At 43.0% G+C, this 19,457-nt stretch overlaps 1 protein-coding gene across 4 annotated transcripts in view; it reads right to left on the bottom strand.

Annotated features, from left to right (window-relative positions):
- PRRX1 (paired related homeobox 1) overlaps window positions 1–19,184 on the bottom strand; it is an 84,081-nt gene extending 64,897 nt beyond the window's left edge. For 3 of the 4 annotated variants that reach the window (XM_030936953.1, XM_030936954.1, XM_010371312.2), the window contains exon 1: window positions 17,843–19,163. In XM_030936953.1, coding sequence (XP_030792813.1) covers window positions 17,843–18,083 — 241 coding nt within the window. In that variant the 5' untranslated portion in view covers window positions 18,084–19,163. Of the gene's footprint in view, window positions 1–17,842 lie in introns of all 4 variants that reach the window. The other variant, XM_010371313.2, reaches the window with a different exon arrangement.
- Between the last annotated feature and the right edge of the window lie 273 nt (window positions 19,185–19,457).

Genomic DNA, 19,457 nt, shown 5'->3' with positions numbered 1-19,457 from the left:
TTCTAAATTTTGCCTAAATTTTGGTCCTATACCAGTTAAGAGAGAAGGGCCATCCCTTTCTTCCTCATTCTGAACCACAAATCTATTTCTTCCAGGATGCAATACACTAGCTACTTCCATTTACACTACAGTTCAACTGTATCACCCATCGACTAATCTTTTGGAGGTTTCCTAGGAACCTAATAATGAATTAAAACATTGCATTTGGACAAATGAATTTCCAGTTCCAAACAGCCAAATTAGAAACAACTGTCTGAATATTTTAAATAAAATTCTATTCTTGGTTATAAAAATTCATTTCCATAGCAACAGAGAACATAATCAGAAATGTTGAACCTGTCACCTTTTTCTCAGTGTTTTACAATTCAATATTAGATGATACAAATTAGGAGCTCGGTTCCACCTGTGAGGTAAAGTTGATACATAAATATCTGATTTAATATTTAATAGACTTGTCAAGAAGATATTTCTATTATTCCCATGATTAGAGCTCAGAAGGGCTGGGTGGCATGTTCAAGGCCATACTGTTGGAAGGACTGTGGTCAAAATCAACTCCTCACCTTCAGGAAATCTCTCTGGCTCACCTGTTTCTTCTCCAGTACTATCTTCCGACTCACTTCTTCATTTATGTTCACTGAGCCCTGTAATTGACCTCAATTTTGCTGCTTATCTGACATCTAAATGTCTAGTGCTATCAAGAGGTTTTTTTTTTTTTGCAACAATAATATTTTCTGTAAGATTATTTGCATGTTTTAATTTGTAATTCTAGCAGTCAGGTACCACAGTTACAAGAGTTCTATGTTCCACTGAATAAATGCCACTGAAAAACCATTCAACTCAACCACTTCCTTCCAATTTTCTAGCCACTGGAGGAAAAGTTAGAAGATACTGGAACACTGTGGAACAGAGTGGTCAAGACAAGTTCTGGTTTGTCAATCACTAACTTTGAGGCTTCAGGCACATTGCTCCAACTCCTCTGAGTCTCAAAGCCCTATTTGTAAGATGGGGATGGTAATATCTGTCACTCAGCATTATTGTGAAAATTGAAACAACATAATTAGCACAAATTACCCAGCAAGCACCTGACCCATTATGGTATTCAATACATCTTAATTTCTTCCCTTTAGCTCCCTTCTTCCATTAAGAGACCCAAAGGCACAAGTTAAGTGGAATCATTTCTGAGTCTCAAGGCTAAACACAAATAAATATGGAGAAAAATCTGGAGTCTCCTCGCTCACCTAGAAACTGCCTTTGTTGTTTCATTGATACATTTTATATGCCCATGGGTTAACAGGAATAGAACCACATTTTACAGTCACATTATAGAAGTCACTCCTACATGGTGCTGGAGTTGTCTTTCTATGGAAGCATTATGCTTGCTACTCAGAAAATTGTATTTTATTTAAACCAGAAAGCCTAGCTGTCTTTGGTAACTGTTCCTCCAAAACGAAAACTCATTGAGGAGGTGATGCAGCCGGGATAACTTTCAGGACATTCATAACCAACACCAGCATCTGCAAGGCCTGAAATATGGGATGTTATGACACTTGGTGAATTACTTCTGACGTACTTAATTATGCAACAACAAGATTTGCAGGAGCATAACCACATAGTTCCCCTGAGTATGCTGCCAGTATGCTCCGCTAATGATTAAATATAAAATAAACAAGAGCTAACTGTGAATTATGAAGTTGTAATTCCACCAACGGGGCTCCATTGATGTCATAAACCACTAGAGCAAAGTTCATGTCACCAAAGGATCCCAGATGGGCTTAGAGAACTGTAACTCGGTAGTGGTCTCTACTACAGACATGGGTCCAGGAAACCCTTTCACCTCTGTTTTCTGCCCCTTCACATCTCTACAAGAGCCGTTCTTTCTTGTTTTCTTCCTTCACGTTTTCTAAAATCATACTTATCCTGCTTTTCTAAATGTAGTTCCTTTTCATTCATTCATTGGTCTGTCATTCAAGACAGACCAACAAATACATCCTTTGGACAGCAATTCATGATTACATGTACTTCATTAGAAAAAAAAGACAAAGCCTGGTATTTAATAGAAAATCCATTTAGGACAGGATCCCTAAAACATACCTTAAAAGGGGATATTTGAGATATAACTTTAGCATGTGCCAAAACCTACTAGTGGAATAAATGCAGTTGTCTTTAAATAATACATTTGGAAAGGTTATGTTGAAATTCATACACAGCCTTTTCAAAAATCAGCATCTGAAAAAAGGGAAAATTAAAACTTGGCTTTATCAGACCATAAAAAAGATAAATAAACAAAATTTCAAAATAGAAAAATTGTGCTTTATCAATTGTCTGAAAGTAAGGAAGGACTTTGTAAGAATAGAAGATAAACTTTCATTTAAAAACATACTTAAAACTAAAATTAAATTGCAAACATTATCCACGGGGTAGGTTGCCACTTCTTTGATACATGTTTCTTCTTCAAGAATAAGTGCTAACAACCACCTAAAACTAGTTTTAATATGTACAACCACAATTTGTCAATATATAACAAAAAATAAAATAAAATGCCTGTAATCCCAGCACTTTGGGAGGCCGAGGTGGGCAGATCACGAGGTCAGGAGATCGAGACCATCCTGGCTAACACGGTGAAACCCCGTCTCTACTAAAAATACAAAAACTTGGCCCAATGTGGTGGCGGGCGCCTGTAGTTCCAGCTACTCGGGAGGCTGAGGCAGGAGAATGGCGTGAACCCGGGAGGCGGAGCTTGCAGTGAGCGGAGATTGTGCCACTGCACTCCAGCCTGGGTGACAGAGTGAGACTCCATCTCAAAAAAATAAAATAAAATGAAACAGTTAGTCTTACTTAGAATTTTTACATCCCCTGATAGTTGCCTCACATTGTTTTTCTTGATTTTATGCGGAGTGCTTAACAGAATGCCAGATGCCTAATACGTGCTATATGTGTGCTCTTCATTTCTCACTTGTTTGTTCACATATTCGTTTATTCAGTAACTGTTTGTTAAGCCCCCTATAATATAAAAAGCACCCTGATAAGTGCTCTGAGGCTTACACTGTTTGCCTCTGCCCTTGTCTTTAAAGCTGTATGCACTCCTTTGAAGAGATGAGACTGACACTTAGGGAGAGTTAAATAACAATGGAACACACAGGATACAGTGGATGTCACAAGAAAGATATTATTCAATACCAATTGCTATGGGAGAAAGTGGTCTAGGTCAGTGTTTTCAGACTTTGTGGGATATAAAAATCATCTGGGATATTTAATATGCATATGCTTTGGAGATTCTGATTCACTGGGTATGAGTGGGGCCCTGAAATCTGCATTTTGAGAAACCTCAGTTCATTCTGATGCAAGTGAACCAGGCATCACATTGAAGATATGGAGGATTAGAGTATAAGGACACTAGAGAAAGAATCCCATAATCTGTTATTTATTTCTCTTTTCCCTATTCTCTAAATTATTAGACATGAACTGCACATATGGGAGAGACACAGACAGAAGAAGAAAAACAATGACCAAAGGAAAATCTTCCTAGATGAGGAAGGGCTTCATGCACTCCAAAGAACAGAGACCCAGAGTTATCTACAACCCCAATTAGAGATCCTACACAATATGATAAAATATTGACAACATTTTTAGCAAACACACACACAAGCACTTTTCTATATATCAGAATGCTATTGCCAAGAGAACTGTGCTCCTAATCTTTGCCTAACACTCACTTAGCATGTTGAGGCTGACCTGCCCCTTCTCTCTTGCATAAGGCACATGTTAAGCTACTTTCTTCGACCACAAGCACACTAGCCTTGCAATAAACTTGTCAAAGTGCCTCACCCATGGTGACCAGTTTTCTCCACATATACCACAACTGTTAGCCACGCTGATCTATTGCTCGAGAATGCCAGAGAGATTTAATTGTTGATTGCTTGGCAAAAAAAAAAAATAGAGTCCTGGATGCTTCATGATATAGAAATGCTATCTGTATGTCTTCCAGGCTTATCAGATTTCAAAGGAAAATATGTATGAAGACAGGTCACATATCAAACGGAGGACAGAATGTTTATCTTACTCAACTGGTTTAGGAAATCTAAGTTGGCAAAAGAATGGCAACTTTATGTATAATTATAGTTAACATGGTGAGCATTATTCATGTACAAAAAATTAAGTAAACCCACAGAAATCTCAGTGGAGTAGTAAGGTAGTGCTATGTTAGAGGCACTATATGACAGAGAGAATTTAATGTGGTTGGCCTCCAGAAATTTACTAGCTATGTCAGATCTGGAATAAGAAGCCTTAACACCTTGTATCCCAAGCATATGTCATAGAGTCTCTATAAAATTCAGAAGCTAAATAGAGGAAAGGAATTTGTCTTCTTCAATCCCTGTAACATCTCCAGTCCCTGTAAAATCTTTAATATTGGTACCATCCAAAAATATAAAATGATCTGTGTTATTGTTTCATGCTGAGAGAGGAAGGGTGGCCTAAAGGTGATAACCATAGTCAGGAACTTCTGAGCCAAACTCCTGGCTCTGCCAGATACTCATGATGTGGCCTTATAAGTATCACTAAAAGTTATGAGGCATCAGTTTCTAACTGTAGATAGAAAACAAATAGACTCAATCAGTGACACGCTGTAAGAGTATGGCTTTTGGAATATGCAAATATTCCTCATTTCAATGGCACTAAATGGCCTCCAACATTAATTGGGAAGCCACAGTGGACATATATCCATGCCTGAAAAAAGTCATACTAGTCAGAGATGCTGTGGGGTGGAAATAATGTAAGCAAAATGCCCAGTACCCTACTACCATTCCCACTGAAGGCATTCATATAAATGCTTGCCCTAAAGGGCATTTATAACAATTTATAATAAAGCACTTATTTGAGTAGGGTACTAGGCATTTTGCTTACATCATTTTATTATCCCAAATAACAAATCTGTGTGATAAATATTAATGTGCCAATTTTATAGATGAGTAAATTGAGATACAGAGATTTGTCTAAAATCAGTTGGCAAGTATTAATAAATGGTGGAACCATAATTTAATGCATAATTTGCTGAATCCAACGTAAAACACATGAAGACTTCTAATGTATCTAAATCTAAATTTAAAATATTTCACATTTTGAGACCTTGCTGTAAATCCAACAAAATGCATTCTTTTTTTTTTATTGTTACTTGACAACTTAATTTAGAAAATTCTCCATTCACTCCCTTATAGTATGATAACACACATACATTTAGCCCTTTATTTCTCAAATATTTTCACAAACACAATTTCTTTCTGACCTGTTATGTTAGCATGAAGAAGATAGGTGCAGCAGTCACATGCCAATTTTATAATGAAGAACATGAACCAGAGGAATTTAAAAAGGTCTGTGCAGCATGGCAATATGTTATGAAATGGCATGCTAGACTCTTCATTCCTAACTCAGTATGATTTCACCAGATAATAATGCATCTGGAGGAATTTGGTTGACATCAAAGATCATGGAATATAATGAAAAATAAATAAAATGGGATCAGAGCAGCTCCAAGCCACAGTTTTCCTATCTGTAAAATGAAATAATTACATTAGCCCTATCTTACTTCCTAAAATTGTTTTTATAGAACATAGTAAGTAGCATTTGCATATGTTCTTAAAGTTTGTGAAGCAGTTTTATGTTTTATCCCACCTTATCTCTCATATTAAGAATTTTATTAATTCTTTATGACAAAGTAAGTCATCTAAATAAACCAGCAGTCTGAGTATATTAATTCAGCTGAAATGGTTATATTTCAAGGCCTACATAGATTAGATTTCCTGACCTTCGAGGTAGCTCTGAATCTCCAAATCAAAAAGCCCAAAACAGTTCAGAAAACAAATATTCTCACCACCCAGAAAAAAAAAGAATGTTGAGGTAAAGAAAAAAAAAGAGAGAGAGGGGAGATACAAATTTAAATAGCAGTCTGTATATTCTGAGTAAAAACGATCATACCAGGAAAAATTTCTTCCCTGAGGGAAGCTAAGAACAGACTGTAACAGTCAAATGTGGAGTGATATTATTTTCTATTTTTCTTGTCAGAAGGGATTCAGTCTTTGAAATATGTCTAGCAAAACTGCAGATTTTGGTTCCATGATTAATGAACTAAATTACATTTTATTTCTTAAATGTGTTGAGGATTCATCCTGTGGTCTTCCCCTGATCTTGAGGATTAGAGCTGTTGAACAGCACATCTGGTTATAGGCAAAGAGCTCTCTGGGTGGTTCTCTTCCTTTCCTCTCTTAGAAATAGGCAATGTGGGGGAACTTCAGAAACTTTTATTAGACAAGTGTGGTTTTTAGTTTTCAAAAATGGTGTTTACTCTCTCTGTTCTCCCTTTCTCATGAGGAGAAAGATTAATTATTAACATACATGTAATTCATAATTTAAAATTTCTGTTCTATCGGATTTTATATCACTTGTTAATACTTCCCCTAAATAAAATATTTGTATTCATCAGACAAATGTTTTGACATCCATTTGGTTGGGAACAATTTTTAAATAGACTTCATAATAATAAAATACATTGTTTCCCTGAAAATATCACATTTGAAAAAGCTGAGACGCTGTAGATGCTCATGTCTGGGTAAATGCACTATCTTTAGTTTTTTATAATTGCTTCTTCCTCTGTCAAACCACACTATCATGTCCTGGAAGATGACACTATCTTACCTATACCTCTAAAAGGTATAAAGAAATAAATGTCATTTTCCTCCTTTTTTCTTTCAAAAAGCAGGTATGAGCCTTAAGACATTTCATTTTAAAAATTCAAGATTAAGGGACCAAGAGTAATAGAAAATATCTAGTTTGCTACAAAATTTTCTCCCACTAATTTTGTGAGCTCTTCCTTACCAAATCATGTAAAAATTGATTTTTGGAGCAGTAGTTCTCTAACTGCAGTCTAGGAACATCCTTTCGGTATTATGCAGGCTTTTCCAGTTTCAAAAGAAGACATGTGTTCATGTCTAGGGAAGGTTCCCAGCTAGAACGAGCAGAAAAGAAAAAGAAGCTGTTAACTCTGGAGGACTTCACTGCTGAAAACGTCCCCACTGGAACTTGAGAAAGCTGGGAATTAACTGATACCACAGCTTTCACAATCCTTGTAGAACCGTTGTTAGTGTGGTGCGTGTTTGTTTAATTTTTCTGATCAGAGCAAGTGGGTTAAATGTTTAGGCAGTTTTTCAATTTTAGAGAAACATAGTCTTTGAAAATGGGGTTAAAAATTTTTCCACTGAGTAAAGAAAAATCAATAAAGAAGAATGTTAATGCAATATGATGCCAATTGTGTAAAAAGTTTAAAAGAAAATATTTTAACACCAAAATATTAACTGTATCTACCTCAGACTTGTGAAAAAATTGGTGTCTTCATATTCTCATTTCAATTTTTAAATATACAACAATACATTTTCAAAAATGAACATGTATTATACTTTGGTATTACTCCTATAATTTAAGAAACTACTTGCAGCTAAAGATTACAAAAACAGAGATGGGGAAGAGGGGAGGAAAAAAAGGATTACAAAAACAGTAGAAGTACTATGTACAAAAAAAAAATCTATTTGCTTACTGCAGCAGTGTTGTACACTGCGGAATACACCTTTTCCCCAGAAGTCTCTAAATCTTAAAAAAAATCTAGATAATCATAAAATATTTAGAAAATAATTGAGCACTACTTGTGGAGCCACTGACTGTTATTTTCATAGTAAGTCTTGAGAAAAGAGATTTGTGTGGTCTAGAGAAAGTAGTCAGAGAAGGTTTTGCAAGGGGGTGTGATGGGAGCAGAATCTTGGAAGATAGCATGGGAAGATTTGCAAAAACGAGGCACAGAGCAAGGACACTTCACATCAGAAGTCAGAGAAGCCAAAATGAGACCAGAGCACATGAAAGGAGTACATGGAGTTACTATACTAGCCTAGCTAGCATACTAGGGAACAATAGGAAAACAGTTACAATCTGTGTGTGTGTGTGTGTGTGTGTGTGTGTGTGTGTGTGTGTGTGAGAGAGAGAGAGAGAGAGAGAGAGAGAGAGAGAGAGACAGAGAGAGACAGAGAGGTAGACTATCAAGTGATTTTTTTTAAAAAAAGATGAACAATTCAATTTTGATGTAAAGGATGAAAAGTGATTGTGAGTTCTAAAGAAAGAACATGACATGATTTTTTAAATGTATTTGTAGAAAAATACACTAGCATTTGTCATTTGGATATTCAATAAATATTCTTTAGGGATCTATTATATCCAATCTTTGTCACCAACACATCAAGGACAAGTATGGATGCAGAGAGTTTCCACAGGCTAGGAGGGTGGTACAGCAGTGCAGGTGAGCCAGGATAGAGATTTAAATAGTAGATGAATTCAAATGATTTTAGAAGGTAAACTTGCTAGGATTTGGGGATGGATGGAACAGAATCATAAAGGAAGGAGAGTCAAGGATGAGTCTGAAGTGCCTGAGTCTTGCACCCACATGTTACCATACAGGAAAACAGGGAAAGTTGTAGGAGGATCAGACTGGGGAAAGAAAGTTCATTAGTTGCATGTTTTGTTGATTTTTGAGGTCCGAAGCACATTTGTGATGTTCAAATGGAAATGTCAAATAAGTGACTGTGGCTATGGATTGCAGCTCCAACGGAGGGTCTTGAAGCTGTCAACTGGGAGTGGTTAGTATATAGATGGTTATTAAAATGGTGGGCCTAGAAGATACCTCCTAGGCAAAAGGTATAAAATGAGAAGGGGAGGGTAAAGTGGCTAGAACTTAGGCTAGATTAGAAGGGTGTTCCACCAAGGATGGAGAACTCATTTTCTCAGTTGGTAAGCATTAACTGAACACAGGCAACAATTTAGCAGCTGTCCCAGTAGTATACTACTGCTGGAATCTAGACCAGTATTTAGGGAAGGAGCACTGGTAGAAAATGGAAAGTCACAATGTACATAATTATTTAATGTTACCTCCCAGTTTGAATTAATGGTGATACGTGAAAATGCCCAGGTATAAAGGTTTACATTCAATACCTACTTCCATGGGACTTTCAACTTCATGTATTTATGAGTTAGCTGAAAATAAAACAGAATGATACCCAGTCCCCAAAACCTAAGTCTCCAAGAAGTCTCTAACTTGGCTATTATAAAATGAATTAGCAGAGAAGAAAAATACATAAAGAGGTATATTAGATATAATTGAACTCAGCAGTCCTCTTGTTTTCTGAGGATCCTAGAAAACAGCATTTAGGAGACCTCTGTGGCCTCTAGGTGTCAGTTTTCTCTGCAACACAGATTTTCGGCAAACTGTTGAAGCAGAGAGAGTACCAAAAAAAAGGGGAGTAGACAAGGACAGGAGCCTGGGGCACTGACTCTCATCACCCTCCAAATCTAACAATCCCTTTGAAGACTAACACTAAATTTGTGTGGAAAATAACAATGGAAACTTGAGAAAATGTGGTTCTCTGTATATATCTGAAGAGCTGGCTAGGCCTAACACTTTGCCCATAGTCAAGCTGATTGAACTTAGCACATCCTGGCTCAAATTTTGATTGAGTTGGGCTCCTTGGCCTTTAAGTTGTATATCTGAATTCTCTTTGAAAAGATTTGGCCTCCCGGTACATATTTAGAGGACTGGGATCACCCATCTGTTTTTATGCTTATTTGTAACTACACCACTTTCCAGCACTGTGAGGTCCTTGAAAATATAATGACATGACTGATGATGAGAAATTAAGTGAATGGGGTGAATGTTCTTATTCTCAGACAAACGTTTGTGGGAAAGCAATTTCCCTTACAGTTCTGGCCTTGTGCTCCTGTTTCTAGTGAACATTCCAGCTCAGATTATCTTGGAAGGTATGTATTAACCATCATCTATGCTATGAAGACAAAACATTCATTCTTCCAGTTTGTTACTCTCACTGTTGCCTTGATTTGTTGACCCCCATTGTCAGGGTGTGGTAAGAAGTTGAAAATCCCTAAATTTACAGAAGGGGTTAAAAATTTATCCTCATCTGTCCTGTGAGTCTCTTGAAACTCTTGCCCAAAAATAGAGGATCAGTGGAGGCCAAGAGTCAGATTTGCAGATTGGAAATGACTTTAGGTACCCAAGTTGCAGGCTCACACAAGATTTGGGGCAGTTATTGTTCTTTTGTGGAGAAGAAAGGTTACCCTGATCCAAGGGCCTAGAACTCTATGATGCCAGGTTTTCTCTTCTGTCTCAACACTCCAGGCACTGTGAGGGCTTCTGTGACAGTTTTTCAACATCTCACTAATACCAACCAGTTCTCCATTTCTCAGATCTGCCCTTCTTTCTTTAAAGACCTCAAGTACATATGCAGAAAAGTCCACACAGCTCCATGAGGACAAACCCTCTCCTCCACCATGGAACCCACTCACCAGTCCTAGCACCCACCAATTCCATCCACGGTCATCTGGCCCCACTCCCCTCCTGCCACCCTGGAACCCCGACCACCCTCATTTGAAAGGAGGAGAGGCAGGCAGCCAGTGCTCCTGCCAGCTGTCTACATGTTTCCATTAAGACGCATGTGTGTGCAGCTTATATTCATATAGTCCCTGAAGTGTCTTCAAGCTATTATTTCTCACGTTTTGTTACTTGTGTTCAAGAGACTCTCTCTCCTGCAGGAGCCCAAAGATTTTTGAAGGCAGGGTAGGTACCAGCGCCGCCTGGGAGGAGCGCGCCCCCTTTCGGCGAAAGAAGGCAAGGAGGAATGCGTCTGGCGAGGCTCGCAGCTCATTTAAGCAGCGCCTGGCGTCGGTGCAGCAGAGAGGAGAACTGCGGCGATGGGGTGGCGGTGTTTGTTTCTTTGCCGAGGCAGAGACCACACCATAGAACCAAAAATACTGTGGGCTCTGTTTTCAACGTTAAAATTCTTCATAGAGTTAATTACTCTTCCACCCATTCCACAACCTCAATCCCCAGTAAAGGTGAGATCCAGAAAGAGCCCCCTGTTCCGACCCCTATATCAACTTTATTACTGCATCTGAGTTTCGTTGTATTCTCTCCCTGCCCGTTGAGAAAGTTTCCAATCACTTTACAGTAACTCGGTGAAAGTAAAATAGGAATAGAACCTGCCCTTGCCCTTTCTCATAACTCGGATCTTGGGGATTCAAATTAATACACGAATTTCAGATTTATCCCTTTTTAAGAGAGCTGAGCCTGGGCGGACTCAATAATGGTAAAAAATAAGCCCCAAAGTTCTGGGGAATTAGAGCTTCTTCATTACGTGGCATAGCTAAGGGACTGGGACATGCAGTACCTGACGAATGTATTCTGGGCATAACTCAGACCCTTATTCCTCTATCTGCGAACCTCGGGAACAGAAGAATCCCCAAGATGCTGGTTGTCCTCAGATTCCTCTAACACATTTGTGCATCTGATTGATTCATTCTGACATGTTTTCTTTATTTTCTTTCATAAAATTTCCTTAACCAACCACCATTTGTGCCTTTATTCCCCTCCCCTCCGCTAACATGGCCCTAAAATAGTCTTCCCAGATATTTTTTTCATCAAGAAAAGTAGTCCCAGGGCAAGTGAAATATGGTATTTTTTTAGGCTTAAAGTTAAAATCGATACCCCATAATTGTCTGGATGAGTACTTCCCTGAGGCTGCCGCACTAAATTAGAAAAATGACAATGACAATCTACTAATATTTAGTCCACAGTGGAGAGGTATTACTCAAGAACATCTACACCTGAAAAACAAACCTGCCGACCCTGAACCACTGACGACTATTTCTCTGCAATGTATCTCCTAATTTACTGATTTTAGAATAAACAGCATTTGGAGAAAAGGGGCGCATTGCAACCATTTGTTGATATTATTATTACTGTTTGAGACTGTTGAGTTTTGAGTGTTAGCCTGCTCACCAAGCCACTTGATTTTAAAGGAATCCAAATTCTTGTGTATACATAACGCTGACATATGCATCCTCTTTATTAATATACTGTTGTAAACGGAGTTAAAGGACACCCAAACAATGTAAGTGGTACTCAGAAGGCATCAAAGTAAAACACAGAATTCGACAAAGAGCGCCCAATCAAGTTACAATGGCACTCACAATTACAATTACACTCACAGGCAGTTCTCTAAATGTTTGGACACGGAGAGTTGGCCCCTTATCCAAATATTGCCTGTAATTTTTTATCTGTAGCTCTAAGGAATACTTTAAGGGTTCTGTTAATTAAACTTCCAAAGGCTTGGCTAGAGAAAGCGAACCCCCACGTTTTACTTTTTCTTTAAGAGGATACTCTGACCCCCAAAACACTTCCACCACCTGTAGAAAAATAAGCAAAATGCAATCCTCATCTCCGTCTCTACAAACACACTCCCGATTTCAAAAAGTTGTTCCTCGTATAGCTCCTTCTAAAGCGGGGGTTGGGGGTTGGGGGGGGGGGGTGCGGGGAGGAAATACATGCATATTTCCAGAGCGGTTGAAAGTGGGCTCGGCTCTGGAACTGGAGGGGCGCTGGGGGTCGCAATGCAGGCACAGGGGCGCGCAGATCTTTGCAACAACCCCTTACCTGTGGCCCAAGTGCTTCCGCTAAGGAGGAGGGTTTTCCAGGAGTTAGGGGTCTGCGATGGTGGTGTGGTAGGCTGATGGATGGAGCGGGAAACAGTGTGTAGGAGAGGGATTGTAAAAGAAACATGCCTCTTAAAATAAAAAATCAAATTGGTCTAGGGATCGTCGTGGTTGAAAATCTACACTTGTTATTTCCTGGAAAAGGGTCCTGGCTGGGAGAGTCATTCAAAGCTGGGTCGGTGGAATAGAAAGGCATCATCACTGCTTCTGAATGGACTTTTATTTTTTATTTTTTATTTTATTTATTTATTTATTTATTTTTGCAGCTGGGAGCCTGAAGGTGACATCTTGTTGGTTTGGAGATGACTTATTCGCTCGTGTTGTAAAATCTAAAATGACACCCCTGGGAAGAGGAAGAAACTATAGAGAGCTGTGTGACCCATTCCTGTTTGCCTAACTCCCTGGCTCTCTGAACTGAGCGCACACCGGGGTTAGGTCTCTCAGCCAAAATGCAGGACTGCACGACGTCCTAACGCATGGGAGAGGTGCTCTGAAGCGTGTGGGTGGGAATTCACTGCATTCCAGAGTTGGGGGATCTGGAGCCCCAGAGAGGACTGGAAGCCTAGGGCTTCGGACTTTACAGGCCTATCTCTCCACACTTCAAATTCCAAGTCGTCCTTCACCCAAAAGTGGGTAAGGAGTCCCTGGACTATCAATTTCCCCAAAATTCTAAGAAAAGAAGGTCACCCGGGCCCCTACGTTTGCGTGTAAAATAAACCGAAATCACCACCTATTGACCGGCCTTGACATTCGACTTTGGGGACTCAGTGAGGCACCTTAATCCTGTATTTCTCCTCCTCTAAAGAGAAAAGTTTCCAGGCTAACCTTAAAACGATATATTTCATTGGCTCCCCTCTTCAACGAGATAATTGAAGCCCAAATTTAGACTGCCAGCACTGGCTCCCAAGTCCCAGGATGGTGCTGCATTAGAAAATTTCTGGCGCCAGGGTTGTTGCAAATGCTGAGACTCTAGAAGTTGATATTACTGTGATGCGAATTCCAACTTGGGAGCGCCCTAGAAAATGTTCCCGCTCTCCTGGGAGTTTCTCTCCTGGGAGTTTCTCTCCTGGGAGTTGGCGGGGCAAGGTCCTGGGAGAGTGTGGTTGGTAGATTGGGCAGGCAATTCCTTTGCGCTGCGTTTACACCTCTCCCTTTGTGACAAATCGATTTCCCGCGTCGCTGTTTTGCATTTGCATCCCGCCGCGGCCCGGGAGCCAGCTGCGCCGGGTGCACACTTAGCACCGGCTTGTGAATGTGTGCGTGTGTGCGCGCGTGTCTAATTGACTTTCCGTCTACCTTTTTATGACTACATGTGTTTCCAACAAAAGGTCTTATTAGGACAATCTGGTTTCACTAATTTAGAGGTTGGAAACGTGGAAGGCAGGCGCATTTTTTTGAAGAGTTTGCAGAAGTTCAGATTAAGAAATGACAGTGGGATTCACTGTCCTCATTGGAGTATGTCTGCCTATTTTAATGACCTGTTCCTCTTTCCTCTCCCTGATTACCCAAGTTCTGCCACCACTCCCATTCACACTCCACACTCTCCCGTTAGCCACTGGATTCCAAACAATGTTAAAGAACTATTTCTTTGGACACTTAGTGTATTTGAGCCCAGAAGTTGAGAATTTACTAGTAAGAGACTCAGTAAAAAGGGAAAGAAAGCACTCTACAGAGAGGACAGTGCAGTGAATGTCAACCAAGGTGGGGGTGGGGACAGAATCGCTGATGGTGAGTGGGGTGGGGAGGGTCTGGGAGAAGCCCTGACTTTAGACAATACCTACTCCTTCTAACTGTATTCGGCCCTCGTTGTAGTTAGGAATTTTGCAAAATTAAGAACCTAATATTGAAGGTTTAAGTGGAGTTTGTTTTGCTAATTTCAGCTGAAGAGAAAATTTACAAAGGACAAGGACTGTTTCTATATAGCTAAAAGAGTCAAAGGCTTCTTTTTAATGTTCCCCATCTCTCTGAAGGAGACAATCGTTTCCCACTGGAGTAGACTTTCAGCGGGATACAAAGAGCGCTAGACTCCTGGTTCCATCCCTGAGTCCCTTTGGGGGTGGGGGAGAGTCTGCTCTAGCCATCCTTTCCCGTGACACTCCCCTCTTCCCTGATTCACAGTCTGAGTCTCATTGTCACTGCAGGCTGGAGGCCCAGCGGTCCTGATTTCCAAGTAGCTCACGACAGCCTTCTTGGCAACTCTTGATGGGAGCCCAAGAACTAGGGATGCGGGTTCCCCTGGAAGCCATAAGACTCATCAGGCCTTCCCTTTCTCATTCCAGCGGAGAAAAAAGAGGTTGAGAAAAGTACTTATAAAAGCAACAAACCATTCGTTAGAACACTATCCTCATCTCTCTAGGAAGCAAGGCCTGGGGTGTGTGTGTGTGTGTGTGTGCATGTGTTTGTGTGTGTGTGTGTGTGTGTTTCTCAGCTACTTTCCTAGCTCCAGGTGCCTGTCACTTCGTCCCCATCACCTTGCTCTGCCTTCTGCGGCCTCCCCCCAAGCTGTCTCTTGATCATGCTTCCGCAGAGCATCCTCTTTCTGAACCTCAGTTTCCTTTCGGGGTCTTCTCCCAACAAGATCTCTCTAGTCATTGTAACTCTGAGATGCTCCCGAGTATCACGTGGGCGAGTTTCTAGAGACTTCTCCCCTTCTCCCGGAACATACAGTCCCCAACTCCACCCGCGATGCTGAGCTTGTCCTCGAGCGCCCCTGAGGACGCCCACGTGCTCCACAGGGCCTCTGAGGCGCCAGGCTCAGGTCTCACAGAAGCCAGTCCCCAGTCCAGGGAGGCCTCCCAGCCACCGCGCATCGCCTCCCTAATCTGCTCGGTGGCGCTCCATAGCTGGCTTCCTCGGGCCAGCCCCTCTCCATACCCACTCTAAGGCCAATACGAATCCCGCGTTCCCTTCTCAGGAGTGGCGTCCACTCAGAGCCAAACAACCTGTACAATTTGCATCCCTCTTCCCCTGCAGTATCTGAGGGCCACCACAGCTGGCTTGTTCCCCAGGCTGGCCGAGGCCGCTGGCCTCGGCCCTGGTTTTCTCATCCTCCAGCCTCCTCATAGGGCAAAGCAGCATCTAGTCTCTCCTGCTCCACTCTGGTCTTCTAAGCAGAATTTTCTTCGTGGTCCTGTTTTCTGTTGTGGGTCCAGCCTCTAGTGTCCGAACAGTGGTAAATGTCGCAATTAATAAGTCGTCCTGGCAAAACAGAAACGACCAGACGTGCAGAATTGATGAAGCTGGGGTCTACACCGAGTGCTGTTATCCCTACCTTTTTGTTTTGAGACTGAGTCTCACTCTTTCATCCAGGCTGGAGTGCAGTGACACTATCTCGGCTCACTGCAACCTCCGCTTCCCGGGTTCAAGCGATTCTCCTGCCTCAACCTGCTGAGTAACTGGGATTACAGGCGCGCGGCACTACGCCCGGCTAATTTTTGTATTTTTAGGAGAGGGGGCTTCACCACGTTGATCAGGCTGGTCTCGAACTCCTGACCTTGTGATCTGCCCGCCTCGGCGTCCCAAAGTGCTGGGATTACAGGTGTGAGCTACCGCGCCTGGACTCTCCCTACTTTTTTCGTTTTTCATTTTCCCTAGTAAAACGTTTAAAAACAATCATAGTATTTCTCAGTGCATTTTGTTAGAACTAAGAGTGCCTATGCAAACACTGAAGTAAGGCTGCGCGTGCCGGCAGCAGAAGCAGCCTCTCAAGAACCGAAACCCTACACAGAACGTCTCTGTCTCTGCTCCTAGCTCTTTATGCGGAACTTGGGGACACCTGGTTCTTCATTCCTCAGATTTGGCCACCTTTCTCTGGTGTCCAGGCCAGACTTCCTCATTCAGTTCCTGTAGCAGTCTGCTAGTACATTGGGTGGATCGGCCCTAGGCCTATTTTGGCTAAAAACACCCAGGGGCACCCAGGCCAGAATTAAGGAAGCAGGGTGAAGACCTGGCGCGGAGCACACCAGAGGCTCTCTCTGCGGCTTGCTTTAGCGTGGCCCGCTGGGCCACCACTGTGCCCGGGCCCTGTTTCCAGTTGTTTCTATGTCCAGTTTGACTTGTATGTCTATTCTTTGAGAGTCTGAAATAGACAATGTTTTGTGAAAATCATAGAATGCTGGCGGGTCCCCTGGTTCCTAGGTTTCCAAATTTGAAGACAAAATGGTAACCAGCAACTACTGACATAGAAAGTGAACAGCCTCATTTGTGAACTTACAGCTAAGTTCAGACTCTTGCAACCTCGAGGAGAAGAGGGAGTATCTGTACATATCTGGCCACATGTCACCTGGGATGAACAGGGTGACCGGTCTGCTACAGGCTTGGGGACATGGGGATACATTTGCAGTCTCTTTTTAAGGCACTAGCGAAGCGAGATTTTCATGGGGTGCGAGGTTGGTCAGTGAGGATGGGGAAGGGAAACTAGACTTTTTTGGACGTTTAAGAGCCAATAGGGAGAGCTCCTCTAAAGTGACTCTGACCTCCGCACTGAAGCCCGCGCCTCCGAGATGCAGCTCGCCTGTGCGGGATCATGCGGGGCTGGATTTCAGGTTTCACCCGTAAAGGACATTCCCTTTGCTTGGCCTGAGTTTTCCAGAGGCAGCCGGGCTTTTGACTCTGCCAGTCTCAAACCCATTTGCGGTAGAGGCAACAGCAGGGGGCAGAGAGCAGCTCCAGTGTCTCGGGCCGGGCTTTCTCTCGCGCGGCCTCCCAGTCGCGCCCGGCCTTACGGTGCCCGCGTGGGGTGTGCAGTCTGAGCAGCGCCAAGTCCTGCTCCCTGTGCCTGGTGCCATCCCACAAGCCGTCATACGCTGCCTGAGAGAAGCCCTTCGAACCCGACTCAGCGTCTTTAACCCGCTGCTTTCCCAGACAGCGCTGGCTCTCTGAGTTTGCACCCCGCTAAGACCTTTTCCCATCCCAGGCCCGCCGCGCCGCGTGCGGGATGAACCGAGCCGGCGCCCGACCAAAGTAAAGAGAGTCCGCGGCGGACAGAGTTCCTGCCTAAGACCGCAGGGCCTCGGAGTGTCCCCGTTACTTGGAGCCTCTCTCCAGCGTCCTCCTTGGCTATGCCCCCGACCGAGACCGGCTTTTCTCATCTGGTTTCCCCTGTAACTGGCCCTTCCTTTGAAGTCTGCCACCACCTATCCTGGTCCCAGGACCTTGTCTTTCTGAACGCAGAGGAGCTCTCGCTGCCCTACACCGGTCCCCGCCCTCTGTCCCGGGCACACACCCCCGTGGGCATGCGCCCCTCACTCACTGTCCTGCTGCGGGGTGTCGCTGCCGCTGGTGAGTCCCGGCGACTCCAGCAGGCTCCGGCCAGCCTCACCCACGTTCTCGTCCGCCTGTGCCGCCACCATGTCCCCGGCTTCCTCCAGGTCTAGCAGGTGACTGACGGAGAAGTTCTTTTTCGCCTGCAGAGTGTCGAGGTTGCCCGGGCTGTCCAAGCGGCCGCCCAGCGCCGGTTGCCGCTCCAGAACGTGCCCGTAGCTGGAGGTCATGGTCTCCCCCACCGATCCCACCCACCCCCCTCTCTTCCCGCTCGAATCAACACGAAACGCTGTGGGCGCAAGGGGGGAGAGGAGCCGAGTGGGGAAGAAAGAGGGGGGTAGTGGAGAGAGAGAGAGAGAGAGAGAGAGAGAGAGAGAGAGAGAGAGAGAGGAAGAGGGAGGGAAGGAGAGGAAGGCCAAAAAAAAAAAGTGGAAAAGAGGGCGGGGGACCCCCTTCTGTAGAGCAGAGCGTTCTGCACCAGCCGCCTTCCACAGCCTTGGTTGCTTTCCTGAGGCCAAGTCCGGGGCGGTCCAAAGAGATAATCCACACTAAAATACAGTATTAAAAAGTCACCCTATGTTCAAGTCAGGAGAAAAAAAATCCGTTCCAACTCTCCAAAAGTGTCCACACGCACAGACTAAAAATAATAATAAGGGGGAGAAAGGAAAGCGGAGGCCAACAGGGCGGGGGAGTTAGGCAAACAGAAGAAGAGAGAAGAAGGGGTGGGAGAGAAGAATCAAAGTGAAGGGTTTTTTCAAAGGTTAAAAAAGTTATTCCCAGGCAAGAGTTCAAGCACCAACAGAAGAAGGCTTGTTCCAGCTTTAAAACATCTTCAAGAAAACGTGTTCCCCCCTCTCTGCACTCCTGTGGATTCTCAGGAGTGACTAAAGTTTCAGGAGGAGAGGGTGATGTCTTGCAGATGTATTAGAGAGCAGGATTCTCACTTTACTTTTTGTAAGGAGTAAAAAAAAAAAAAAAAAAAAAAAAAAAGAAGAAGAATTAAAAAAAAAAAGGCTTCAAGAGTCCGACGGAGGGTGCTGTTGGGTTCCCCCCTTTCCCTTCTCTCTCTCCCCCTCTTCTTGCTGGGCTCCTTTTTCCTTCTCAGTTGGATCAAGAAGCTCTCTGGCACTTCAAAAGGCACAAACTGGCATGCAGAGGAGGCTTTGTAGGGAATACAAGAAAATTGGAGACCCCTGGGAGGGCAGATCTCGACTTAATAGGAGCCTGTAATTACGTGGCAAAGCCTTTGTGCGGTGCCTGACGTTTCACAGACCCCCTTTCTCCATCACAATCTCCTTCTTCCTCCTTTCCCTGGGACCAAAAAACAGTCTGATTAAGAAAACCCCCTTTGCCAACATCAGAGTTAGAGAGAAAGGGAGAGGGAGGGAACAAGAGAGAGGGAGGGAGAGAGGAAGGGAGGGAGGTAGAGAGAGAGGGAAGGAGAGAGAGAGAGAGAGAGAACGAGAGAAGAGAAATGAGAGAGGGAAGAGAGCAAGAGAGCCCCTTTGGATTTCTAAAGGTCTAATTATCATTCCCCTGCAATAATATCACGGGAGAAAAGACAAACTGAAACAGTCACTTCAAACGTGCGGATTATTTTGCTT

Source organism: Rhinopithecus roxellana, chromosome 8 (genome assembly GCF_007565055.1).
Source record: "Rhinopithecus roxellana isolate Shanxi Qingling chromosome 8, ASM756505v1, whole genome shotgun sequence".
Taxonomy (NCBI): Eukaryota; Metazoa; Chordata; class Mammalia; order Primates; family Cercopithecidae; genus Rhinopithecus; species Rhinopithecus roxellana.
Note: the sequence above shows the minus strand (reverse complement) of the source record. Positions and strands in the feature narration are given on the sequence as shown.